This window comes from Hemicordylus capensis, chromosome 1 (assembly GCF_027244095.1).
Source record: "Hemicordylus capensis ecotype Gifberg chromosome 1, rHemCap1.1.pri, whole genome shotgun sequence".
NCBI classification, from domain to species: Eukaryota; Metazoa; Chordata; class Lepidosauria; order Squamata; family Cordylidae; genus Hemicordylus; species Hemicordylus capensis.
Genome location: NC_069657.1, coordinates 227,198,136 through 227,225,282, shown reverse-complemented (window position 1 = coordinate 227,225,282; position 27,147 = coordinate 227,198,136). Strand labels below are relative to the sequence as shown.

At 43.4% G+C, this 27,147-nt stretch overlaps 1 protein-coding gene across 5 annotated transcripts in view; it reads left to right on the top strand.

Annotated features, from left to right (window-relative positions):
• The window catches only part of PCNT (pericentrin), a 153,641-nt gene that overhangs the window by 20,791 nt on the left and 105,703 nt on the right, over positions 1–27,147 (top strand). For all 5 annotated transcript variants that reach the window (XM_053282994.1, XM_053282993.1, XM_053282992.1 and 2 more), the window contains 7 exons: positions 1,728–1,892; positions 10,855–11,110; positions 11,816–11,862; positions 13,553–13,727; positions 15,841–15,965; positions 17,694–17,805; positions 26,672–26,936. In XM_053282994.1, the coding sequence (XP_053138969.1) occupies positions 1,728–1,892; positions 10,855–11,110; positions 11,816–11,862; positions 13,553–13,727; positions 15,841–15,965; positions 17,694–17,805; positions 26,672–26,936 (1,145 nt within the window). The remainder of the gene's footprint in view (positions 1–1,727; positions 1,893–10,854; positions 11,111–11,815; positions 11,863–13,552; positions 13,728–15,840; positions 15,966–17,693; positions 17,806–26,671; positions 26,937–27,147) is intronic.

Below are 27,147 nucleotides of genomic sequence, written 5' to 3'. Positions count from 1 at the left end.
GAATCAAATAGAAGAAAATACAAATCAAATCTGGGGTGATTTGTTTTGGGCACAAATCGAATTAAAAAAATCAATTTGTGCACATCCCTAAAGTAAAGTGCGTCACTTACAGGTAACCAGGGTCTATTCATGAGTACAGCTGCCTACTTATGAGTAGGGATATACTGCTGTTCTCCAGTAAAGTCACCTTCAGTCATGAGTAGACAACACCCTAGTGTAGGGCTGCACAACTTTGGCCCTCCAGCTGTTGGACTACAGCCCCCATAATCCCCAGATGCAGTGGCCAATAGACAGGAATGATGGGACTTGTAGTTCAGTATCTGCAGGAGGGCCGGTTGAGTGAGTTGCACCCTGTCCTAGTGAGTAGGTCTGCAATCTTACTCAAAAGTAAACCTTCCATCCTTAAGAGTATACCCACTCAGAAGTAAGGGTCTACTCATAAGCAAGGATGCACTGTTGATTCAGGAATTTGGGGGGTCAATTCATGAGGGGGTGATGGTCTACTCAAGAAGGGTGTGATGTCTACTTGTGTGTATGTGACAGATGTAATATCTGTCTACAAATACGGTTGTGGGGCTGTCCACAAGTAAGTTCATGAGTGAAGTTGAGGTTCTACTGGCAAGTAAGAATGGAAGGCCTACTCACAAATAAGGTTGCGGGTCTATGCTTGAGGAAAGATGCAAAGTTCTCATGAGTAAGGGGAGAGGGTGCACTTACAAGGAAGGATAGGTTTTACTCATGTGTAAAGGTTCCAAGCCATGCTATAGCACTTGGGTAAATATCTGTGCTGCCTTGTAGAGATTAATCAAATAGAAAACCATCAGGTGTGTATTGACTGGGGACCTCTTGAATTTCTTTCTGGACATCTCCTATATAGGTGGCATTTTTGGGAAGTGCTTTGTCTTTTTAGAGGTACATCAGGCAGAAATCTATCAGGGACGTATCTAGGAAGTGATTGGGGAAGCTGCATCTGACAGTTCTTTTGTTTGGCTGTATCCCTCCCCAGTCCAATGTTCAGCTGAAGGACCAAGGCAAAGTTTGGCTGTATGGAGCCTCATTTCCAAAGCCCGTATCATATACAAGACTATAAAGTCTTTACAGCTTATCTGGTGTGGAAGTTAAGATGGGCAACTTAACTTGCAATTTCCACACTTTTTAGAGCATGAGTGAAAATTGAAAGCAACTTTCATCTTAAACTGAAGATTTCCGAATGACTGATTTTGCAGGCTTTTTGAAAAGGAAAATCTAATTGGTCATTGTGGGAAAGGGATGGTTTTGAGCTTATGACCTATAAAACGTTCAGGGTTTATAATAGTAGAATGTTGAAATCATCCCTCATCTTAACTAATGTACTTATACTACGGTGCCACTGTAATTAACTGACATATGTACATCAGCCTAGTATGCATGCAAGCTATGCAAAGTTTGTGCATATGATATGACATGACAGCAATCCTGTTATTTCTCATGCAATGTCATTTACACAACTTGCGTGCATGCAGAGTTACTAGGCTGACGTATCATTGTGCAATAGGTGATCCAGTTCTTCCTTTAGAAAGCATAATACCCTTTCATGAGGGTCATAAATTCAGTTGTAAGAGATCATGTGTTTGATTAAGTTCAGCTTTCATATTCACCCAGATTATTTTGGGGGGCAATTTACTATAAATGAAACTAAAAATGAGTCCAGTATTTTAAAATTAATTTTATACTTTTCTTCTCTCTAGGTTCATGAAAGAGAACATGATCGTGAAATAGCTGAATTAATTGCTCAACATGAGAATGAAATAAAAGAGTTAAATTCTAAGTTAATGAAGGAGCAGCAGCAATTGCTAGATGAACTGCAACAACAAATGGAAACGGCGCATCAAGAAGAGATGCAGCAAGTGGAGGTACAGTATTGACTACAGTAATCTTTCAAAGATCTTTGGCTGCTGAAAGTTCATAAAAACAAGCTATGTGTTAGAAGAGAGCATGATTCTTAAAAATAATACTTCATTTTTTGTTTTGTTGTGAACTGATGCCAGATAACTTTAAGGACTTTAGTGCCAAATGTTTCTAATCCTGTATGTGATTATAAAATGAGGGGGAAAGACCATTTACCATCGTCATAATGTTGTGTTCCATATTATTTGTTTGTTTGTTTGTTTGTTTGTTGTTAGATTTATATACCGCCTTTCATTAAAACAATCACAAGGTGGTTTACAAAAGTTAAAACACATAATAAAAATGAATTAAAAGTATTTAGCTAAAAATATAAAAACAATCTGATATTAAAATATCTAATATACAAATACAGAAAAGTATACATGGATAAAAACACACAGAAGCAACAATAAAACAATCATGTAAAGGCCTGGATAAAAAGCCAAGATTTAACCAACTTTCTAAAAACTGTGACGGAGTCTGATGAGCGAATGGCCACTGGGAGAGCATTCTAGAGTCTGGGGGCAGCAACAGAGAAGGCCCTGTTCTGAGTGCATGACAACTTAGCCTTCCTCATTGTCGGCACCCGGAGCAGAGCCCCCTCAGATGATCTCGTCAAGCAGGCAGAAACCCTTGGGAGCTGATGGTCCCTCAGGTATCCCGGGCCCAAACTGTTAAGGGCTTATATGCCCTTAAATATATATATGTATATATATTTCTTTAAGGCGCACCCATCGCTAATCCCATGTGTGGCAGCTCTCGTGAGAGTTTGCGAGTGAGCTGCTGGCAGGGATGAGAGGAATGCGCCGGTGCTGGCGAACAGGCTTGTGGGTGAGGTGGGAAAAATTGTGGGCTGGGGAAGAAAACGGTGGCGGCGGGCGGGCGGGTAAAAAAACCCCGACGACAGCGGTGGGTGGGCAGGGAAAGAAAATGGTGGCAGCGGCAGGCGGGGGGGGAACTAGAGGCACAGATCTTCTGTGCCCGTCCCAGCTAGTTGATTTTAATGTTGGAAGCTTTGTCTGCTTTGGGACTAGGATGCATGCTCATGTTGCATTTAATATATGGTATGTTGCTTAGGTTCAGAGGTGCACCTAGGTAACTTTAGAGCCTGAACCTAGTGGGTTACTGGGGCCTCCCTCACAAAATAAGCATCCTCCCCCCCCCGCACCCCCCACTAGCCCCATGGTTTCACACAGCTTCCCATTGGTGTCCAAGGGGGGGCTTCAGTTCCAGACGTTTTTGTGATTTTCTGCCTTGAAACAAACCACTTATAGGAGTTTTTTTTATTTAAAAAAATGTATTGCCCCTACATCTGTGCTCAATATCAAAGCCCTACGGCCAGCCTTTCCAAGAGATCTAAAGGGTGAGGCAATGGGGGGCGTTTTACCCTTTTTTATGAAGGCAAGGGACAGATTCTTCCACATGGGGGTGGAATGATGATCCAGTGGGGGGCTTCAGTTCTAGACATTTTTGTAATTTTCTGCCATGAAACAACCCACTTATAGGACTTTTTTATTTTAAAAAATATTATTTAAAAAAAACAGATTGACCAGTCCACTTCAGACTAGATACAGAGCCCTCCCACCCTGCCCTACATCTGTGCCCGATATAAAAGCCCTGTGACAAGCCATTCCATGAATGTACAAAGGGAGGGTAACCACAAAAAGGAAATCACATCCCTCCTATGACTAAGTCAGAGGAGGAGGTCAGCACTGCTCAGTACACAGAGCAGCAGGGCAGAGCATGCACAGTGCTGGCCACTCTGCCTGCAGATGGGCTGCCTGTAGGCAGCCTGCTCTGCCTCACTGTTTGTCCCTTCTCTCCATGTGTGGCTCGGGCAGGCTGCTTGAAAATGGCCACAGCCCGACTGCATGTGTGTGTGCAGCTTGGAGAGCTGCTCGCTTGGACTTTTCTGCACAGCATGGCGTGCAACAAGAAGCCAGGCCGGAAGCAGCTTGGGGGCAGGCAGGAGTGGCCTGCACTGTGTTGGCTGTGGCCATCCCCCGCTGCATGGGAGAGAGATCGGGGCTGGCTGCGGGTCTCACAAACCCATCCACCCAGTGGCGGTGTAGCACAGAGCGGCACCGGTGGTGTAGCCACCACAGCGCCACCCACACTAGGCCCGGGGGGGGGGCATTTTGGAGGGCCCCCTGGCAGAGGACCGGACCTTGGACCAGAGGTCCAGTCCAAAGGGTGTCACTGCATAAGTTAGTATGACAGAGGATCATACCAATAGGTCATGCTTTGCTTACATCACAGCAGAGAGGTGGGGAGCCCTATTTCCGAGAACAGCTTCCTGAACTCAGTCTATGCTGAGCAGAAGAATTCCTCCTCCACAGATGCTCAGGTTTCTTTTGGTATGTCCTGTAATGTGTGGTCTGGCCTACTTGTTTTTAGACTTCAGTTGGCTCAGGTATCTGGCACAGGCAACTTACTCAGTCCTTGCTTGTAAAGTGTTCTAATCCATATGAGATGAACTAATTTGCAAGGGAGCCATGGTGTTCTGTATGGGTAAAGAAATTATTGTAAGTCTAGCAATAGCTTCTGTTCTCCTTGCCTCTTGGAAAACCACCACCCAACAACCTGCCAAGCTAAGGTTTAGCAGATGTCAGTGCTGGAGATGTGAGTTCTGATCTGTATGTGGGATTTAATTAGGAATTGTAGAATATCCTGCTCATGTTCTGCTGTTCACATGATGGCATGCCAAACCATGATTTGGTTTTATAGGAATGAGCCTTATGCTTGACACTCTGATCTTTATTTGCCTCTTCCAGCACGGTCCACTTCAGTTCATTACTTTTGCTTTAGTGCGACTATCAGCTGCCATTGCATCTAAACCAGCAAGTCAAGTCCTCCAAGTTTACCCATCTTCAAATGTTTGTACTCACCTGGTTCAGGGACACTGGAGGGTTTTTGTTGTTGTTGTTTTAATGCTTTCCCTTCGTGTCACTGTGGGCAGTAGCAGCTTCAGCAGTGCTTAAAGTGCTGATAATGATCCCAGCAACTGGCTCATACTCTGTGTGTGTGCTTGGCCCTAGACCAGGGCTGCTCAACTTCGGCCCTCCTGCAGATGTTGGCCTACAACTTCCATAATCCCTTGCTATGGGCCACTGTGGCTGGGGATTATGGGAGTTGTTGTCCAAAAGCAGCTGGGGGTGGGGGCAAAGTTGAACAGGCCTGCTCTAGAACAGTGTACTTCATTGTAAAGCTGGGGACCAGTGGCAGCTGCCATTAACCCGAAGTGCAGCCCCCTGACTGATTGTCTCTTGGGCCTGTGTGAAGCTTCAGCCAAAGCTTCATACTGGGCACAGTTGTCACCCTGGCAGCATGTGGAGACGTCAGTTCTCACCATGCACTGCTGCTCTTTGTCGAGAGCACAGGGTGGGGGGCTCCTTTAAGGAAAACTCGGCCTTCTTGAGCCCCTGCACCATCTTGGAAGGTGTGCATGGAGTGCTGGAAGTGTGGCCCTTCCCAGTGTTTTCCTCACAGAGCTCTTAAGAGAGGGGTCTGTCTCTCTTAAAGGGCCCTTCTACCAAAAGTGCAGTGTTGTGCAGAGGTCAGCACAGTGGGGAGTGGCTCTCACATGGAATGTTGTTTGCTAGAGTGGCCCCTGCTTGAAAAATAGTGAAGGTAGTTTAGGTGTTGCGGAAGTCCCTGCTGCCCACAGAGATGCTCCACTCCCCAGTCGTGCCCCCCCCCAAAACCCCCCCACAGCCCTCGCTTGCCACTCCTCTAGACAAATTTTTCCCCAGTAGCAAATGTGGAATTAAGGTAAATTTTGGGGCCTAATAGGGTCAGACCACTCATGTGGTCAGGTGTCAGAGTCTGTAGGGATACTGGTTACCTGTCTGATGGGCCAAAGGTGAGCAACATGGTCCTGGACAAATTCCAGAGGCAGTAGTCAAGGGGGGTCAGAGGCAGGGAACATAGTCTAAGATGGGAAAGTGGTCAACAAACAAACAAACAAACAAGTTGCAAAGGTAGCATCTAAAGCTCTGGGTCAGAGACAAGTGATATACTCTAATACAAATGGGTCGGTCAGAATGCAGCTATACCTTTACACATGAATAGACTTCACACTTACTTGAAAGTACCCTTACTTGTGAATAGACGCATGTCTTAATCCTGAGGAAATCTTGCATCCTTGGTTGTGAGTAGACTTTATCCTTACTCATGGATAGACTTGCCATGCCTACTCACGCACAAGGTTAAAGGTCTATTTGTGAGATGGGGTAAAGCCATTTATCACTAAAGCCCCACCTTCACTCATGAATAGACCTGCAGCCATACTCGGAAGTAAACCATGCATACTTTCTCAAGAGCAGATCTACTCATGAGTAAAGAGACGTAAGTTTGGGGTGGTAAAATCAGACCTCACCAAGACCTGGCAATGGCTTAAGAATGGCAACCTGAAGAAAGAAACAGAGGGTTTAATACTGGCTGCACAAGAACAGGCACTAAGAACAAATGCAATAAGAGCAAAAGTCAAAAAATCCACAACAAACAGCAAGTGCCGCCTTTGTAAAGAAGCAGATGAAACAGTGGACCACCTAATCAGCTGTTGTAAAAAGATTGCACAGACTGACTACAAAGAAAGGCATAACAAGGTAGCAGGGATGATACACTGGAACATCTGCAAGAAATACAAGCTACCTGTAGCCAAAAATTGGTGGGACCATAAAATTGAAAAAGTTGTAGAAAATGAAGATGCAAAAATATTATGGGACTTCCAACTACAAACAGACAAACATCTGCCACACAATACACCAGATATCACTGTAGTCGAGAAGAAAGAAAAACAAGTCAAAATAATCAACATAGCAATACCAGGGAATAGCAGAAAAAGAAATGGAAAAATCACAAAATACAAAGATCTACAAACTGAAATTGAAAGGCTGTGGCAGAAAAAGACCCAAATAATCCCAGTGGTAATTGGCACCCTAGGAGCAATTCCAAAACTTGAAGAGTACCTCAACACCATAGGGGCCACAGAAATCACCATCAACCAATTACAAAAACTAACTTTACTGGGAACAGCCTATATTCTGTGACGATATCTATAATAACAGCAACAACATTGACAATAAAATTCAGCCATCCCAGGTCCTTGGGAAGGACTCGATGTCTGGATAAAACAAACCAGTCAATAACACCTGTCTGACTGTGTAAATAAATAGTAATTAAAAATAATAATAATAAAATATGAGATCTCCTATAAACTTGAGTGGCCACTCCTGAGGAAGAATGCACAGTCTACTTGCAAGTATGTTTCAGGGTCATCTTGTGAGTAAGACTGATGGACTGCTTAGAAGTAAAGATGGGATGTGTTCTCATGAGTAAAGATGCAATGTCTACCACAAATAAGATTGAGTAAGTAAGTTCAGGTCTACTTATAAGTGTGGTTGAAGATCTGCTTGCTGCAAGTAAGAGTGGACAGTCTACTCACAAGCAAGGGTCAGTGCTCCCTCTGATTTTTATCATCAGTGAGTGGAAAAAGTTTTCTTCTAGGCGGCAATATCAAGGCAGTGTGAGTGCATAATTCTCACACACACACAATTAATGCGCGCACAAAAAAATTTTATCGCCCGCCCCCAGGCCCCCATCTCTCTCCTTCTCCTCTTCTGCAGCTTATTAATCAACACTGAAAGGGCAATGCCAGAGGCTGGCACTTCCTGCTGTGGTGCCTGGGAGGATAGGAAGATCCAGGGCTGACCCTCCTCCTCATCTGCTGGAGCCTGCCGAGAGCTTAGTGCTAAAATACATCACTTAGTCCTGCAATGTTTCCCACCCCCACTTAATTCTGTACCATTTTAATTGGTTATTAGTCCATTCAGCAGACACTACAGTACAACTGGTTCATGACATGCAAGATTTGGATCTCCTCATTTCATCACTCCGGATTTCTTCATTATATCTGCGTGATTATTCTCAGTATCTCAGCATCACCTGTGGCATTGCAGTTGCCTTTCCTTTGACATCTGCTTCCCCCTTCTTGCCATTTTCCTCCTTTCCCCATTGCCTCAGACTCCATTCTGTCCGGTATTGCTCCTCGCCTGGGCTGGCTCCCAGTTGCCTCAACAATAAATACATAAAATAAGGGCAAGTTCTACTTATGTGTAAAGGTTCAAAGTCCTGCTATAGGACATAGCAGTTGGGTAAAGAATTATGCCTTGTAGAGATGAATCAGACAGAAAATCATCTAGTGTACCTGGGGGAAGTTATTGTGGCTGGATTGGGAATCCCTTACATTTTTGGTTTGACATTTACTATACCAGTGGCATTCTATGAAAGCATTGTGCCTTGTGGATCTAAATCAGGCAGAAATGCATCAGGGCCATCTCTAGCAAGTCATTGGGGAAACTGCACCTGTTTAGTTTGTGCCTGGAGATATCCTTCCCCAGATCAAACTTGAGCTGAAAGACCAAGGCAATGTTTGGGTCCATGGAGCTTCATCTCTAAAGGAACATAATATATGAGAATGTACAAAGTCTTTACAGCTTATATGGCATGGAAATTAAGATGAGCACCGTAACTTGCAATTTTATGCATTTTAGAGCATGAGTGAAAATTGAAAGCATCTTAACACTCTTCCTTAAAATGAAAGCTTTTGAATTATTGAATTTCCAGGCTTGCTAAAAAAGGGAATCACAGTGCCACTGTGGGTATAGAGAGGGCCTTGCTCAAAACCTTTATCTTGGTTTGTATGGGTTTTTAAACACTGGTTTTGAACCATAAGCTGTGATATCCAGGCTTATAGTTGTGTCCCCTTTTTCCTATTTTTTTTCCTGGACTTGCCTTTTGAACTGATGATTCCTGGGTGATGAAAGTAAATTCCTGAGACTCTCCTACTGTGCTCAGAGTTGTTCACACCTCCATAATTGTATTTCGACTCTGGAATGAGCACCCTGCTGAAATAAGAGCCTCCTCATCTCTGACAACTTTTAAAAAGTCTCTAAAGCCTTATTTTTCCACCCAAGCTTTTAAACTGGACTGTGGTTTTAAATTGTTTTAAGGTTTTCATTTTTAATTTGTTTATGTTGTTGTAAACCACCCAGAGATAGACATTTGGAGTGGTCTACAAATTTGAAAGACAAACAAACAAATCTGGGCAGTCAGGCAACTGGAGATGTTTCTTCTGTTTGATATTTTGCTCTTGAAAGTAATGGAAAGAAATACACAGAGCAACTCCTGTTAAGGGCTCTATTTCAAGTCCAACTTTCTTGTTCCAAGTTCTCAAGACCAAGCAGAGTTTTTTGGACAAAGGACTGCTCTCAACTGTGCTTTGAAACCTAAGATTCTAGAACCTAACTTTCTGTAACTAAGGGAAATTACCTCCTAGATGCTTCCATTTAAACCTAGGATGCTTAATACCATGTCTGGCCGACAGCAGCCCACATCATGGGTCAGGACAATGTATGTATAGATTCTGAGCCGACAGTACAAACACACTCACAAATGGAGGTTAAACCCTGCCGTAGCAGAGAACACATAGTGTCCCCAATTCTCCAGCAAGGGGGGTTGCAACCCCTCCATAGAGGATGCATTCCTGCAATCTTGCAGTAGGCATGAGGACCATCCTTAGCTCTTTATCTGTTGGAGGATGACTATAGAGAGTCAGGTGAGACACTGGGCTAGTAATGAGTGATGGTCAGCAAGTGCAACACATATTGCCTGGATTTAGATGCTCATTAGGTAATGGTGAGTGAGTGAGTGCCACCCAAATGCTCTTCTAGTAACTTTGTGTCAGTCTCTTGCCACATTTGTGGTGCCCCTTCTTTCCACATTTGGAGATTCAACTGTTGGGAGCCATGCTGTAGTCACTGAGACAATACTTGCCCTTCATGGGTAGGGAGATAAGTGGTACTCTGTATGTAGTATCTATTCTGCTCCATATGGCCAGTGTGTGATCCTGCAGTACAAAACAGATCATGAGTACTTGATCAGCGGCAGCAACTGCAGGAGTGGTGTGCCTGATGTTTACCAGCAGAGATTTGCCCGCCTTGGGAGGAGGTATTCATGGCCAGCAGCAAACCTCCCCCCCGTCCCCCCCGCCGCTTTATATCATGCATACTTAACCAGAGTATCTTATGTGGGAGATTGTGGCTGACATCCAGACTTCTGCACAAGTGCCAGGTTTTTCTGTTGCACAAAGGGGGAGGGGTGATTTTTGGCAATCTCACCTTCTCTCTACAGCCATCTGTTCCCTCCCCAAACTATATCCCTGAGAGCTGGTGGACCTTTAGGGTAATAGTTTTGTGAGGTACAGATGGCTGCAGAGAGATGGGACATGCCAATCGTAGCTCCTCCTGCAATGGAAAAACTTGTGGAAGGTTAATCTGGATTTCAGCCTGAGCTACTAACTACTGAAGGAAGGAAGAATGGTTAGCCAAGACACAGCTGACAATACTGAGGTGGCAGGTTGGGGAGATATGGGAGGCATTTGCAGAGGTCACCCTTTGAGGCATAGTATCTACTGGCTGTGCTTTGCTTACCTGTGTGGAGTGCATTGGCCTTGCATCTCCAGTTGGTCAAATGGGGTTGAGTCAGACCATTGGTCTATCTTGCTCAGTATTGTCTTCACAGACTGGCAGTAGCTTCTCCAACGTTGGCAGGCAGGAATCTCTCTTAGCCCTATCTTGGAGAAGCCAAGGAGGGAACTTGAAACCTTCTGCTCTTCCCAGAGAGGCTCCATCCCCTGAGGAGACTATCTTTCAGTGCTCACACTTCTAGTCTCCCTTTCATATGCAATCAGGGTGGACCCTGCTTAGCTAAGGAGACATGTCATGCTTGCTACCACAAGACCAGCTCTCCTCTTCAACAGGTTCCTGTTGAATGTTTGTGTGTAGAGTCATAAGACAGAGTACCATGACTGAGTTCTGAAACAAATTAGTGTTAGTACCCTTTTTGTTTTGTCTTTCTACACTGCAGGCCTTACATAATCTTAAACTGGAAACTTTAAGACTAAGTTTGAACAATATGCACACATCCCAGTTGGAGCTGACACAGACTAATCTGAGAAAGGAGAAGGAAACTGCCCTCATGGAACTACGCGAAACACTCAATGATAAGCATGCTCAAGAAGTAGCAGTTCTACAAAGTCGATACCAGTTTGAGTTGGAGCATATTAAGGAACAGAATCAGATGGAAAAAGAAGAAAACGTTTTTAAGCATCAACATGATCTAGGTATATAGCTTATAGATTTTAGCTAAGGTACTTGATGGCTTGTTCCCTTATTGAAGGTAAACTGTGCCATCGAGTCGGTGTTGACTCCTGGAGACCACAGAGCCCTGTGGTTGTCTTTGGTAGAATACAGGAGGGGTTTACCATTGCCATCTCCCACGCAGTATGAGATGATGCCTTTCAGCATCTTCCGATATTGCTGCTGCCCAATATAGGTGTTTCCCATAGACTGGGAAACATACTAGCGGGGATTTGAACCAGCAACCTCTGGCTTGCTAATCAAGTCATTAGTTGAGGCAAAATGAATGGCAACTTCAGTCACCCTTGAAATTAAGTGTGCCACTTGTGACAACATACTTTTTAAAAGAGTATGTTGTGCCACAAGAAATGTATTACATCTGAAAGCACTGGGTGTAAGTATGGCAGTGTTTCTTAAGAAAGAAAGAAAAAATAATATCTGCTGTCAGAGAAACAAAATTCTGTTCTCAAGTTATTGAAAATTGCTTGTTTAACTTATACCATTTTGTAAAAATCAGAATATTTTGCAAAGGCCTTGAATGTGAGCACTTCTGCTTATGGGAAATGAAAAGTGGATAGAGTTATAAAAAATATGAAAGCTAAGTGAGTTGACATTTTGCTTTTACTGGTTTGTTTAATACATATTAACTGATTTGTCAAATAGCTATACTTTTGCAATCTACTTTTCAGATAAAGAAAAGAAGGAAATGGATGAGAAACATACCCAAATATTGGAGGTATTGTATATAGTGTATTAGTTTTAATAAGTCAAATTGACATAGCAATTCTTTGATTATCAAGAGTTCCTTAAAGTGGTGTACATGCATTGTTTTATGACTATATTAATGAAGTTGGAAATACATTACAGGTGAAACTCAGAAAATTAGAATATCGTGCAAAAGTCCATTAATTTCAGTAATGCAAATTAAAAGGTGAAACTGATATATGAGACAGACGCATTACATGCAAAGCGAGATAAGTCAAGCCTTAATTTGTTATAATTGTGATGATCATGGCATACAGCTCATGAAAACCCCAAATCCACAATCTCAGAAAATTAGAATATTACATGGAACCAAGAAGACAAGGATTGAAGAATAGAACAATATCGGACCACTGAAAAGTATACAGTGTACTGTGCTTGATTGGCCAGCAAACTTGCCTGACCTGACCCCATAGAGAATCTATGGGGCATTGCCAAGAGAAGGATGAGAGACATGAGACCAAACAATGCAGAATTGCTGAAGGCCGCTAATGAAGCATCCTGGTCTTCCATAATACCTCATCAGTGCCACAGGCTGATAGCATCCATGCCACGCCGCATTGAGGCAATAATTGCTGCAAAAGGGGCCCAAACCAAGTACTGAATACATATGCATGCTTATACTTTTCAGAGGTCCGATATTGTTCTATTCTTCAATCCTTGTCTTCTTGGTTCCATGTAATATTCTAATTTTCTGAGATTGTGGATTTGGGGTTTTCATGAGCTGTACGCCATGATCATCACAATTATAACAAATTAAGGCTTGACTTATCTCGCTTTGCATGTAATGCGTCTGTCTCATATATCAGTTTCACCTTTTAATTTGCATTACTGGAATTAATGGACTTTTGCACGATATTCTAATTTTCCGAGTTTCACCTGTAAAATTCTGGAATACCTGGTAAGTGTATATGTGTATTAGTTTTTAGGCATTTAATAAATATAAAGATTCAGAATGTCTTCAGAGGAGAGCAGTGCAGATAATCTGGTTTTAAATTGCCCAGGGGTATTAGATTGGTCAGTATAAAAATGTGACAAATAATCTAGCCATGCAGATAAGTACAAGTCTGATGGGAGGTATCTTTAGGTAATTATGTATGCCCTCTTCTTTGGGGCTACACACTGTGGCTTAACTGAGTGGGTTGCAACAATAAGTACATGCCTAACCTGTGTCTCCTACACATGCATGCTTGCAAACCTGCAATGCTTAATACAAATTAGTTAATACAAACCAGGGATGCTTAATACAAATGTGCTGGCAAATTCTTGTGCATGCATGTGCTCTGTGTTAGCATTCAGTTATATGATCCTATCTCCAAAGGCTAAACTAGCTGAGTCTGCATTTTGAGCTTGCTGCTTTCCATCATAGGAAAGCTACTAAAGAGATAAAAACAGAGATGTTTGCTTTCCTCCTAAAGAAGCAAATTGCTTTGGAAAACTTGTTTGTTGCTGGAAAGGGCTCCGAAGTTTGGTAGGTACTGCCCACAAAACCCATTCTAGACTTTTTAAGGATCATAGAGTTGGGACTGATAATAAATGTAGGAGGGCCTCTGGAGGTTATCCAGGGGCTAGATTGGAAGAATAAAAATTCTTTTTTTGAAAGGGGGATGTAGAATTTTTAGGATACAGTGTTGAACTATTTAAATGTTAGACTTTCCTTTTAGAGTCTTAAAAGAGAATGGACATCAAATATGGCTATCAGCTTAAAGAACATGTCTGAAGAGTTATCTGTGAAACATCAGACTGAATTAACTGAGAAGGACAGAATTCTGAAAGCCAAGATTGAAGAAGTAAAGGGAAGGTTTGATAGCCTGTCTCTGGCAAAGGAACAGATTGAAAGTAAGTATTGGGTAACATCTAGACTTGGTTAGTCGTGGCTAACTTATCTCACTTACTTCAGTGGTTTGTATATTACCTACTGTATTTTGGGTAACCAGTTTGGATGTTGCCCACTGTATTTTGGGAAGAATATAATAACCACAATATGTTCTGTTGTGAGGGCTCAAGAAATCAGCAGGTTCATGGTTTAATCTTCTAACATCAAAATAATAGAATCATAGAATTTTAAAGTTGGAAGGGACCTTGGAGGTCTTCTAACCCAACCCCCTGCTCAGTGGAAGATAATAGATACTAGCTGGGTCGGGCACAGAGCATCTGCTCTTCTGCCGCCCGGCCGGCCCGCTTCTCCTCCCTCCATACCCACTCACATTTTCTGGCTGGTGGGCCGGCCAGAAAGCTGGTCTGCTCCCTCCTTTCCCCATCCGCCAGTTCCTGGCGGCTGGGCCAGCCTGCCACCGCCTGCTCCCAGCCCACCCACCCTCCCAACGCTGTCTTTTTCTTCTTCCTCTGCTGCTTTCTGGCTGGCCGTCCACTTCTCCCCTCCCCACCGCTTTCTGGCTTCTTCTCTCCCCCGCTCCCACCTGGCCAACCAGGCTTTCCGTTTTCTGGCCAGCCACTTCTTGGCTGCCCTCCCGCCAGCTGCCCCTGCCTTCGTCGCCTGCCAGTGCCGTTTTCTTCCCGGCTGGCTGTTGCCGTTAACTCATGGCCCGCTGGCTGGCTGTTGCCATTTTCTCCTTCCCCCCCCTTCCCCCAGCCGTCTCTGTCGCTATCCGGCAGTTCTCCGAACTCTTGCGAGAGCTGCTACGCATGGGATTAGTGACAGGTACGTTTAAGAGAATTAGTTATATAGATAAGAGAATTAATTATATAGAAGATAGATAATAAGTAGATGATTTCCTACAGAGGTCAGTAAAATGGAGATATTTGAAGTGCATGGCTATCAAAGGTGTGAGGTAGATCTAAGGAGATATGAACAGATGCTGTGTATCTCTCTGACACCCTTTAATTCAGCTGCAGTGTGTTTGTGTGTGGAACCAGACTGTACCTCAAAATGAATGCTAGATGGGTGGCTAAATCAGCTGTTCTATTCTCTTACCCCGCCCCCAGGGATTATTAATTGGTATGCTTGCCCTGCTGATGGGGGATAAATGTTGGTGTGAGTGGGAGGGAACTGGAACAGTTTTCCCTCTGCATTTTTGAACAGTCTCGGGGAGCCACTGCTTCCAGTCATACACAAGTCTCCTCAGTTCTGCCTCTTTCCCTGCCCCCTCTGTATTATCAGTTCTACTCCCTGTTTCATTCTTTTTTTATTTGCTTCCTTCAGCAGTTCCTGTCACAGTGTTCTCTCTTTGCTCTTTGTGCAAAGAGAGAACACTGTGATACAAACAAGTAAAATATGGGAAGGTGGGGAAAGAGGTAGAACGTGAGGAAAACCGAGAAGACCTGTGTATGACTGGTGGAAGCAGAGGCTCCTCAAGGCCATTCAGAGATGTGGTGGTGGGAAATTGTTACAGTTCCTCCTCCACCCACACCAAACACTTGTCCCACCACAGGTGCAAGCGTACCAACTAATGATCACCTTGTGGGGAACGAGCAGAGAATAGAACCGCTGGCTGAGCCACCTATCTAGCATTAATTTTGAGACAGGCAGTCTACTTTGAGGTGTACAGCCTCTCCTAAGCCCAGTTCACATGTTATGTTCAATGTATGTAGAGTCAGTGTACAGTATACATGCTTACAGATCTGTACTTTGTACAGTTCTTCACATGGTATGCTCAGCACACAAACAATAGTACACTTCCTATCTGTACCCTTTATTTGTGGGTGCCTGTACCCAGGTACAGTTTGCAGTGAAGACATGTGCAGGTGTACAAACACCTATATGCATGTACAGCATGATGTTTGAATAGGGCTCTAGGTCTCATCCTATTTCTGTGATTTTCTCTTATACTTTCACCTTGGAACTTTGCACAAGGGGCTGTATATGCTCAGTGACAGAGCATTTACAAAGTTCCACCAACTCAGATTGATTATGTTCAAGAAAAACATTATCAACTGCCTGTTACTTGCTGTTTTTTATAAGATAACCTTAACAGAACTCATTATTTTGTAGTGGAATATAAAAACTTGAAAAACCAATATCAGCTGGCCACTACAGAGCTGCAAACGAGACATGAACAAGAGTTGCAAGATTTGAAAGATCAAAGCAAGAAGTGTGAAAGAGAGTTGCAGCAGGAGGTTAATATGCACTTTTTCCATGCTGATAGTTACGGTGCAAGGCTGTTTATATTAGGAATGCAAAGATAATTTTATGAAAGGCATACATTTTTAATACTCAGTGAAATTTTTTGTCTAAGAATATTCATAACATAGAAAGTACTACTTTTCTGTGTGAAGAATTGGGAATTTGGCTAGAAGCTACTACCAGAGGGCACCACCGCATGGAAACGTTTGGTAGGGTATAAGAAGAAGCATGTTCTTCCATGTTGGAGGCTCTGCTGATGTGACATTTAGAAAACTGTTCACTGTTTCGCCTCAGACATGGAATAATTTCTATCTATAAATTAATTAGGCTTCACATTCAGCAAGGTCTGCCAAAAAAAAAAAAAAAAAAAGAATTCCTTCATAGATGGTCATAACAGGTGACTTTACTCCTTTAATGACGTGTGACATGATTTTGGATTCAACAAAAACTGCTTTGATAGGACCCAAAGGACCGGAGCGTGGCCTTAAGAACTTTGTGTACTGGGAGACTTTTTGAGTGTTGAGTCACCAAAATGTACATGGAACCTTCAGTTTTGTACTAGGGTGTGCACGAACCAAGGTTTGTGCACTAGTTGGGTGCCAAACCGGTTTGGACGAGGTCCGAACCAGTTCGGTGCTGCGGGGAGGGGAGCAGCATGTGGAATGAGCCAGTGTGGTGTAGTGGTTAGAGTGCTGGACTAGGACCGGGGAGACCCGAGTTCAAATCCCCATTCAGCCATGATACTAGCTGGGTGATTCTGGGCCAGTCATTTCTCTCTCAGCCTAACCTACTTCACAGGGTTGTTGTGAGGAGAAACACAAGTATGTAGTACACCGCAATGGCCTTGGAGGAAGAGCGGGATATAAATGTTAAAAAAAATAATAATAATCTTTAACACACACAAAAATCATACCTGCTCTCCACTGCTGCATGCAGCTTCCTGCTGCTGTGGCGCTCGTCCCAAGTACCCAGGTGTGGTGCCAACATGCGGTTTGAAATGATCATCCCAATGGAGGCAAGAATTGAGCTGCTGCTGAGCCAGTGGCTTGGTAAAGGAGTGGAGAGCGCACATGCGGCTGCTCTGAGAGGGTGACAGGTGGCAAGCGGCGGTGCTGGCATCTGCGACAGCCAGGTAAACTGCTTTCCCCTTCTCTCACCCAGCCAGTCCTTGCTGTGGCGAACTGGTTTGCCCAAGCCAGGCCTGATTCACTTCAATCACGGACTGAACCGCCCATGGTTCGGTTCATGACCAAACCTTTGAACCGGCCCTAGTTCGAGGTGAACCAGTTCTTCACAAACGGTTTGTGCACACTCCTATGCACAGGTACTGGTGCCATGTATTTGGTAGATAGTGCTATTGGTTATGTGCAATAACACTTAACACTTGCACATAGTGTTAACTTTGATTAAATGTGGAATAGCTGGCATCTAGGTTTATTATATAGTCTTGTCTTGTAGATTGGATAGAATCATGGAATGTTAGAGTTGGAAGGGACTTGGATCTTCTAGTCCAGCCTGCAGCTCAGTGCAGGAATATCTTACAGCATCCCTGACACATGGCCATCCAGCCTGTGTTTGAAAATCTCCAGTGAAGGAGAGCCTACCACTGCACTAGGCAAACTATTCCACTGTCAAATGGTTGTTACATTTAAGTTATTAACTCTTCCAGTTGATAACTAGCACAAATTGGTATGTTTAGTAACTTGCTTTATCTTCCATAGATAGAGAAACTTCAGACTGTACTTGAAAAGCTAAAGGCAGAGTCGCAAGAAGAAATTCAACGACTCTGGTCACAACTGGATAGTGCACGGGCAAGTCGTCAAGAATTAAGTGGTAGGTTCAAATATTGCTTATAATGCATTGTTTAATTGTAATTTAATTTTCTATCCAGTTTTGAACTGTAGCATCCAATTCTGTATCTCTTAATGTAATTTGTTTTCACAATACTGTTCAGTTCAGTTCTGTTTATTTACGGCCACTGACCAGAAAAATACATGCCTACAGCTCAAACAGTAACAATAAACAAATCCAGGTATTCGTAAACCTTATAAAATCTAACTATACAGATACACACTTTTTCTTTGAATTCTAATGGCAATGAGAAAAAACTTAGCAACTGCATAAGTAATTTTATCATCACTATCAGATAAAGAGATAGCCAACATAGAATTCATCTGGGTGGCCAGGGTAATTTGCTAGGAGGGGCACTATTAATTCATAACAAATGTCCCTGTAGAAACTATAGTATAGTAACACATGGGATAATGACTCAATAGCACCTGAATTGCAAGGACAAAACCACTCCACTTAAGGGACTTTTTTGATTCTGTCTTCAAACACAGCAGAAGGTAAAACGTCAAAGCATGCTAGCGTGAAGGTTTTACGGTATTTTGCTACTGTAAGCTTATCTAAGTAATTAGCAGGTTTCATATTCAATAGTTGCTTACCCACCTTGGGTAATCTCCTTGATTAAAAAAACTTCTATCGGATTGCCACATTATGTCACAAATTCTTTGGGAGAGCGCCAGGCTAGCTTGATCAGGATTCATAGCCAACAATAACTGTGGAGCAAATCCATAGGAAAGCAGTTTCCTTTTAAGCTCCATTTCCCAGTTGGAAGTGAACTTATCTGCTAACATGTGCGGTAAATCCAGTGGGATTAAGGTTTATTTCAAACCAAAATTTACATATTAAAAGCCAAAATTTATACTCAGCATTTAGCAAGCCTGCCTCCTCTCAAAACTGAGTTGGAAACGCCTCATGGGACTTGAAATAGCTTTCTAAGAAATTTAGATTGCCCGGCTTCTACGGCTTGGGTGTTAGAATAAAGGCCTGGCTGTGCCCCATAGAGAAAATGAGCCAACACCTTGGACTCGAAAAATCTTGTGGCTGCAGGAATAAAAAGTCCGCCTTTAGAGTAGAAAAACACCAATAGAGAAACTTCAGACTGCACTTGAAAAGCTAAAGGCAGAGTAGCAAGAGGAAATTCATTGACTCTGGTCACAACTGGATAGAGCATGGACAAGTTGTCAAGAAATAAGTAGTAGGGTTAAATATTGTTTATAATGCTTTGTTTAATTGTAGTTTAATTTTCTATCCAGTTTAGAACTGTAGCATTCCTTTCTGTATCTCTTAATGTAATTTGTTTTCACAGTACTGTAAGATGTTTTGTGTATTATTTGATCAAAAGGCAGGATATGAGTATTTTTAAAAATAAATATATAATAGGTGAACATACCAAAATAGCACATTTATTGATCTTGAAGGAATATAATTAACAGTTATCTCCTTTAGTGTTCACTAGTCTGCTCTAGAACCTATATATTTAATCCTCGTAGACATGCCTGATGTGTGGAGAGTGCATCCCGGCACTCAGCTGATTGGCTGAGCCACGGAGGTGCCGGATTGGCTGGGCACCAGCAGTTGGCACCACTTGCAAGAGTGGTGGGCCATTTGGGGAAGCTGGCGGCAAGGCGGCTGGCCGCTTAGGGAAGTGTGCAGCTGTCGGTGGCCCACTTGGGGAATTGGGCGGGCAGCTGGTGGTGGAGGCCGGGTTGGGAGAAGCCCCAGCGCCTGTTGAAGGAGGCTGGGTCGGGAGGGGAGGGGAAGGGGCAGTGGGGCAAAGCCCTGGCGCCCATTTGAGGCCAGGTCGGGAGGGGAACAGGGAGGGAGGGCAAGAAGCGAGACTGGGGCAAGAGGCAGAGGGAGGGAGGGCAGGAAGAGAGACTGGGGAAGGAGGTGGGGGAGGGAGGGCAGGAAGAGAGACTGGGGAAGGAGGTGGGGGAGGGGCGGCAGGAAGAGAGACTGGGGAAGGAGGCGGGGGAGTGTAGAAGAAACAACCAACCAATTGAATTCTCCCAACTAAACCCCTAAAAGTAAGTAAACTACCACACAGATGCTCTGTGTGGGTTCAGCTAGTAGAGATATAAAATTTTCCAGAAATTCTGAAGCTACAGAAGGAAAGTCTCCTTTCCAGCCCCATTTCCCTCTTGCATAAAATGGAAATTGGGGGGTAAAATTGAGATGGGAGAGCAGCTTTGGTTATTTCAAGTATGAAGTAATCTGATAAAGATCTCATTAACTCTGACTTTTGGAATGATTATCATCAAATTATGTATTTCTCTGTTGGTGCAGGAGGTAATTCAAGATGGGTTATCGCCTCCCATTTGCTCCAGGGACAGGACTATGCTAATTAGAACACCTTTTAATACAGTTGAAGGAGAAACCCTTTTTCATTTTTTTCCATCCTGCTGCTCCAGAGACACACACTTGAGTTTATCTTGTCGCAGGCCTTCTGGAGGAGAATTTTGTCTTGCCTTCTTCTGTCTTGTGCTCTGTATCCTTTTCCTTCTTTTCCACATCTCATCACCTCCCATCAACCTCTTTCTCCTCAGTATAGCTTCTCTTTAAAGAGTGGGGGGAGAGGGGAAGAAAGGCTTCTTCTACCTACAGACGTCTTGAAAAAGTAGAAGATCTGTATCATAATTAGGATCAGTGAGTGAGTGATCAGTATGAGTCACAAGGCAAATGTGTCTCCTGGGCCTCCTAGAAGAGCTGACTTCTTCTCATCCAGCACTCAAGACCACTTCCCTTGTACTGTGGGGCCTTAGTTCAGACTTGGGGACAGGGAATTCCTTCCTGTGTGAGGAAGAACTCACTCCACATTCCACCCCTTCGGGACACCAGCACCAACATGCCTTGAAATTGTGGCCTGTAATTGCTGAGCTCCGTAGGGGAAGCAAAGTTCCAGAAGTCGTAGTTCCTTTTTGTAGGCCACCAGAGGGCTCCTTATCTGCTATGGTTCCCCCAATAGGTCAAAATGCCATTCCAGTTGTGAGCAGTACTGTTCCTACAGGCAGTGGCACTGTCTCACAATACCTGCTGCTCCTATAGGCAGCAGTTCTATCCCAGGTGGTTTTCCTCCACACATACATCCTGATAGCAAACTCCAGGTCTCTACATCTAGACTGCAGTGCCATAAATTATTTATTATTTCTCTGTGTAAACCGCCCTGTGCCATTTTTGGAAGGGCAGTATAGAAATCGAATAAATAATAATAATAAAGTTGCTATTCTAAAAAGCCTTAAGGAAGAGATGGAATTGGCTCACAAGGGTCAGAAGCCCTTTTTCCAAGAAAAGGAGGTGTGGATCTCCTTCCATCCCTACCTCCTTCCCATCTCCTCCGCCATCACATAAGTGGAGCAACGATAAAATGCAACAGAAAAACCTTTTAAAAGCAAGGACAAACCTCATTCCTCATCATAGTTGCTTCCATATAACTCTCTAAACCCACATAGTGCTTCCTTGAGCAGAGATTTACCGCCTGTTCTTCCTAAAGCCCCCCCCCATTATCTTCAATGGCGGCATCTCTCTAATCTGCCCCCCCCATCATACAAATTCTAGATTAGGGTTGTTGTTCAGATCCACACTCCCTGAGGGTGTCTGGGGGTGAGAGGGAGGGTGTAGTCAGGAGACTTAACAATTGCAGTCTTAGTCAGGCTCGCTTAAACTTTTTAAGAATAAAGACCTGATCCCACTCCTAAGTAAAGCCACTACCCCGTGGGGTTTGATGCAGCCTGGTGCAGAAGCAGATGAGGTTGAAATCTTCCTCTGGTGTTTTGTGAAAGGAAATTGGATCAACCCATATCTCTCTTTCCAGAGGAGGCTCTAAAACAGGGGTTCTTAACCTTGGCCAAAAGCCGTTGTGGTTGGGGATTGTGGGAGTTGAAGTCCACCAACATCTGGGGGCCCAAGGTTAAGAACCCCTGCTCTAAAAGCAGAATGCAAAGGCTCCTTAGGTCTTCTGCTGGAGGAAGTAATTAGTGACCTTAGGATCCCCCTCATTGATGCACCTGTAGCTGCCCTTGTGTCAGCTACTTCCAAAGGATGGAAACAACCCCCTGAAAGACATCTATGATGAGATCTTATACTGTGCTTCGCAGAGCTTATGAGGAATCTTCCATGGTTGTTAGAGCCTCAACAACAGCATCTGTTAAGGTGAGAGCTTCAGTACTCTGGGCAAAGGAGCTGCATCCCACTTCAGACAGTCTTTGCAAATCCTTGTTAAAGATACAGAAAGCTGCTGCCTTCATTATGGATGCTAGTCTGGATTCTCTGCAATTTTCTTCTAAATCTATTGCAGACAATGTACTAACAAGAAGAAGTCTGTGGCTGAGCAACTGGCATGCAGACATTGCATCTAAGGCAAATCTCTCAAATATCTCCTTCCAAGGAAGAATGCTTTTTGGAAAAGAGGCATTAAAAGATGAAAGACAAGAAAAAGGCAATGCCATCTACAAGCAAGAGGGAATCTAGAAGATTTAATTCTTCCTTTCCCCCTTTTTGGTCAGCTATCCAACTCAGAAATTCCAGATAGTTCAGCTAATTCTGGAAGTAGATAAAACCACAAAGGTAGACCTTCGGGAGCATTTCAAAGATCCTCACGTCCCTTCATCTCTAAGGGAGGAAGCTACAACAGTTTCTGTTGGAGGTTGTCTCCAACACTGTGCTGTGGCCTGGAAGGCATCCTCTTGAGACTGGTGGGTTTCTCAATTCACCCAGTTACCAGTTGGACTTCACACATGTTCCAGGGGACAAGTTTCTAATGTCTCCCTGTTCCAAGATCCGGAAGAAGCACAGCATCATGCTTTAGGTCACCAGCCATTTGTTAAATAACCAAACAATGGAACCTGTTAATCCCTCACAGTTCTGGTAGGAGGTGTACTCCAATCCTTGTCCCTTTTGGGAATTACAAAAAAAATGGAGAGCAATCCTAGACATAATGCTTCTTAACCATTTTGTATGTGTTGGAGCTTTTGAGGATGGAGATACTGCGTAGCTTCATAAAGGTCTTGCAGCTAGGAAATCTTACTTACATGTGCCCATAGTGCCAGAACATCGAAAAGTACATAAGGTTTTATTATCAGGGCAAACACTGTCAATATTGTGCCTTCTCCTACAGCATGTCATCAGTGCCACAAGTTTTCACCAGAATCGTGTCTCTGGTCACACTCCAAGGCATACACTTATGTTTACTTAGATGATATTCTTCTCTGGGTGCACTCTCTTCCCAAGGTGTGTTAGGACATAGATGTCTCCAGGAGCATGGCTTCTTTGCGACTCTAGCAAAGAGACATCTCAACCCTTCACACCAGCTAGTTCATCTGGGAGCAGTCCTGGACACAGTGAGGCACAGGGGAGGCAACACTGTCACATTATCTTTCAATCTCTAACTTGATTATTGGACCTTATGGTGGTTTCCATTATGGTGGTTTCCAGCAATTCTGCACCTTAGACGCTTACAGCGGCACCTCCTTCAGTTCTTGGACCCCCAATCCAGCTTGTAGTGGAGCCTGTTTTGGATACTTCCACAACCTTCAGATCAGCTTTCACAGGGGGTCCCTCTACCACTTGGATTCTGCGTGACTCCACCTAGCTGTGTGGAAGTTGAACACCAGGCCTTAAGAGATTTGGTTATTCAAACATCATACAACAAAATATTATGGTGTTGCATAACATTTTGGCATCTATTGAGCTTATATATGAGTGTATATATGAAGCCACATGGAAGGTCTTCACCAGCTGATGTATCAAGAGTGGCATCACTTATGCCCTACAAGATGGGCTAAACCAGGATTATTTCACCAATATCCAATGCAGGTTAGCATCAGTTGCATCATCTGTTCCATCTAAGCAGGATTGGAAGCTTTTAACTCAACACTCACACATCAGGTGCATCTTGAGAGGCTCTGCAATATTAAATCTACCTACACTGCATTGCTTTCCCTTGTGGGATCTTCACATGGTCCTCAGGATCCTTCATCAGTCACCCTTCAAGCCCATTCGTTCCATTACATTGCATCTCTTGCCCTGCAAGGTAGCCTTCCTAGTGGCTATAACTTTGGCAAGGAGGATCTTGGTGTTGGGAACTCTGCTGGCAAGAGAATCTCTGTTCTTTTCTTGCTAATGGGATTCACAGAACTGGTGTTTAAAAACCTTCCTTTATTCTCAAGATGAACTCATACTTTCGTAGGGCCCAGAAGAACATGAAGGTCAACTCACAGGAGGAAGAAAGGATTGAATAAATTGCAAATTCACAGAGCAATTAAAAAAACTACATTAACATAGGAAACTGCCATATACTGAGTCAGACCATTGGTCTATCTAGCTCAGTATTGTCTTCACAGACTGGCAGCGGCTTCTCCAAGGTTGCAGGCAGGAATCTCTCTCAGCCCTATCTTGGAGAAGCCAGGGAGGGAACTTGAAACCTTCTGCTCTTCCCAGAGCGGCTTCATCCCCCGAGGGGACTATCTTGCAGTGCTCACACATCAAGTTTCCCATTCATATGCAACCAGGGCAGACCCTGCTTAGCTATGGGGACAAGTCATGCTTGCTACCACAAGACCAGCTCTCCTCTCCATAATGCAACTTTGTTTAGGAAGCTCTATTCATCTCTTTCCGTCCAGAATCTGGGGGCCATAGTTTCCAAGGCCACAATAGGTAGGTGGATCAGAGTGTGTATTGCCATTGCTTACAAGAGACTCAGCATCTACAGACCCCTAGGCTATTCCTGTTAGCTCTGCAAGAATGTCAGGACCCCACAGCAATATGCAACCAAGCAGCAGCTCTCCAAACAAAGGCACCAGAAAGGAATGAAGCAAACATAACTCCAAAAGACGAAGAACAAACAAATGACATATCTGGGTGTGGTCAAAGGGAAGTGGGTGACTGGGATGAATTGAGAGAGGGTTTATGGGGTAACCTGTAAAACCACAGGCTGTCTCCTGTGGAATAAAGTAAAAGGCAATTAGAAGAGAAGAAGCTTATATCTTGGAGAGACCACGTTACTCCTTTACTGACGGAGCTAAACCGGCTGCCAATAGATTTTCGGACAAAATACAAAGTGCTAGTTAAACGGCTTAGGCCCTGGGTATTTAAGAGAGCGTCTTCTTCACTACGAGCCCCACTGCCCACTGAGGTCATCGTAAGGAGGTCAGTCTCCAGTTATTACCAGCTCGTTTGGTGGCTACATAGAGATGGGCCTTCTTGGTTGTTGCCTCGAGATTGTGGAATGCGCTCTCTGCTGAGATATGATTCTCCCCATCTCTGGCAATTTTCAAAAAACACCTAAAACCCATCTTTTCGCCCAAGCTTTCTCAGCTTCCTAAATTTTTTGGTTTTAATCTCTGGTTTATTTTTAAATTTTTAAATTGTTTTAAGTTTTTTGATGTTTTTAACTTGTTTTATGCTATTGTTAACCGCCCAGAGATGAAAGTTTGAGGTGGTGTACAAATTTGATAAATAAATAAATAAATAAAATAAAATATAGGAAAGAGAGAGAAAGGGGTAGGGGTCAGGAAATCAGGGTATGGTATATTTTTATTTAGCACATTTATATAATGCTGTATATAAAATCTCAGGGTGGTTTACAATCTAAAGATATATCAAGATAGTAGAGTCCATGATGGGGCTGCTGTAGTCAGAGTCTGGGAAAAGCCTGCAGGGGAAGCAGAGGTCGAGGAAAGGAAAGCAACATTGGGAAGAGAAGACTGACGGTACTGGAACCCTTTCACACCTATTCTGCAACGCAAGCAAGCTTGAAACCAGAAATAAGGATTGATGAGCAGAGAGGCTTTTCATCACAGCAGCCGCAATTTCTGCAGCCTTTGCCGCCAACAGCTCTCCTTGAGGACATCTTCAAAACAGTGACTTGGTCCTCAGTCTCTACCTTCACCAGGTTTTACAAACTAGGGTATTGCTTTTCCTTCCCTGCATCCAAATAATGCTGTTGCATTCTTCAGCGGGTCTTGCCACCTCAGTGACCGATTTGTCCCACCTTTTAGGGACTGCAGTGGTATATCCCATCATGGATGCCCTTCTGCACCAACAGAGAAAGGGACATTGGCACTTACCATGAAATTTTCTTCTTGTTGGCACTGTGGAGGTCATCCAGACCCCACCCAGTAGTTCAGGGAGAAAGGCACACTGAGGATGGTTGACTCACTGGAGGTTGTTCTAGCTGGGTTCCTTTTTTCTCTAACAATTTTTAATTGGTTCAGTACTTACTCTTTGTACTCTGTTCACCAGTTCTACAAAAAGTGAAAGGGGCACTCAACTGTATCAAGAAGCTTTCTAATTAGCATACTTCCTCTTTTGGAGCAAGTGGGAGGAGGTAGCCCATCTTGGATTATCTCTGTAGCACCACAAAGAAGAAACATTCCCAGATGGAGGGTGGTACAAGAAAAGCTGTGCCTTTAAAGAATTCCATCTTCTATAAAAGCCTGCCTTACATTGCATCTGGTTGCACTAGAGAGAGGAGAAAGATGGACATACAGGATCAAAAAATAGCACATGAAGACTGTTTCGCTGTTCCCTAAGAGTGTATCTGCACTACAAAAACAGAACTATAGTTCTGTGGGGGGAGGGGAGGAATATCTATCTGAGGATAAAACACAAAAACAATATCAGTGTTGCAGTATTGATATGCATGAATTCATTTATTCATGAAACACGTTTAGAACACAATAAATACTATTCAAGCTGATCAAGTGTTCCTTAGCATCTAAGCAAGCCAAGGTCTTATTATAACTGCACTGTTGTTAATAGCGTTATTTTATGGGTGTTGTGTGGTATCTCTTAGAAATGCTGTTTAATTTGGAGTAACATATTTATAGATTGGTATTCTCTTTTTCCACATCAGAGCTGAAAGATCAGCTGCTTGTTCGCACATCCCATATGGAAGAAATGGAATACCTGAAGAAGGATTTTCAACTTAAATGGGAGAAAAGCAAAAGTGCACATGAAAATGAGCTGGAACAATTAAGACTTTATTTTGAAAAGAAGTTGAAGGCTGTGGAAGAAAACTACAGAGAAGAACTAACAATGCTGCATCAGAGAATGCAGGAAGTGAAGGATTATTCTTTGTTGGAGGTGGAGAATGACCAAGAGCAACGTGTGGAATTTGGGTGATGCTAATAATTTGATATTATGTTGTTCTATAGCAGAATTTTTTTTTTAGACCTGATCCCACATTAAGAGTGAAGGGAAAATGACTAAGGAAGCTTCTGTGCCCCTACTGTGTCCTCTGATAGTCATTATAGCTGGCCATGGTTGCAGAACGTTCATTCATATGTGTAGCGCCTAGTTCCTGGACTTCTGTTGGTCATGGTTGTTAGA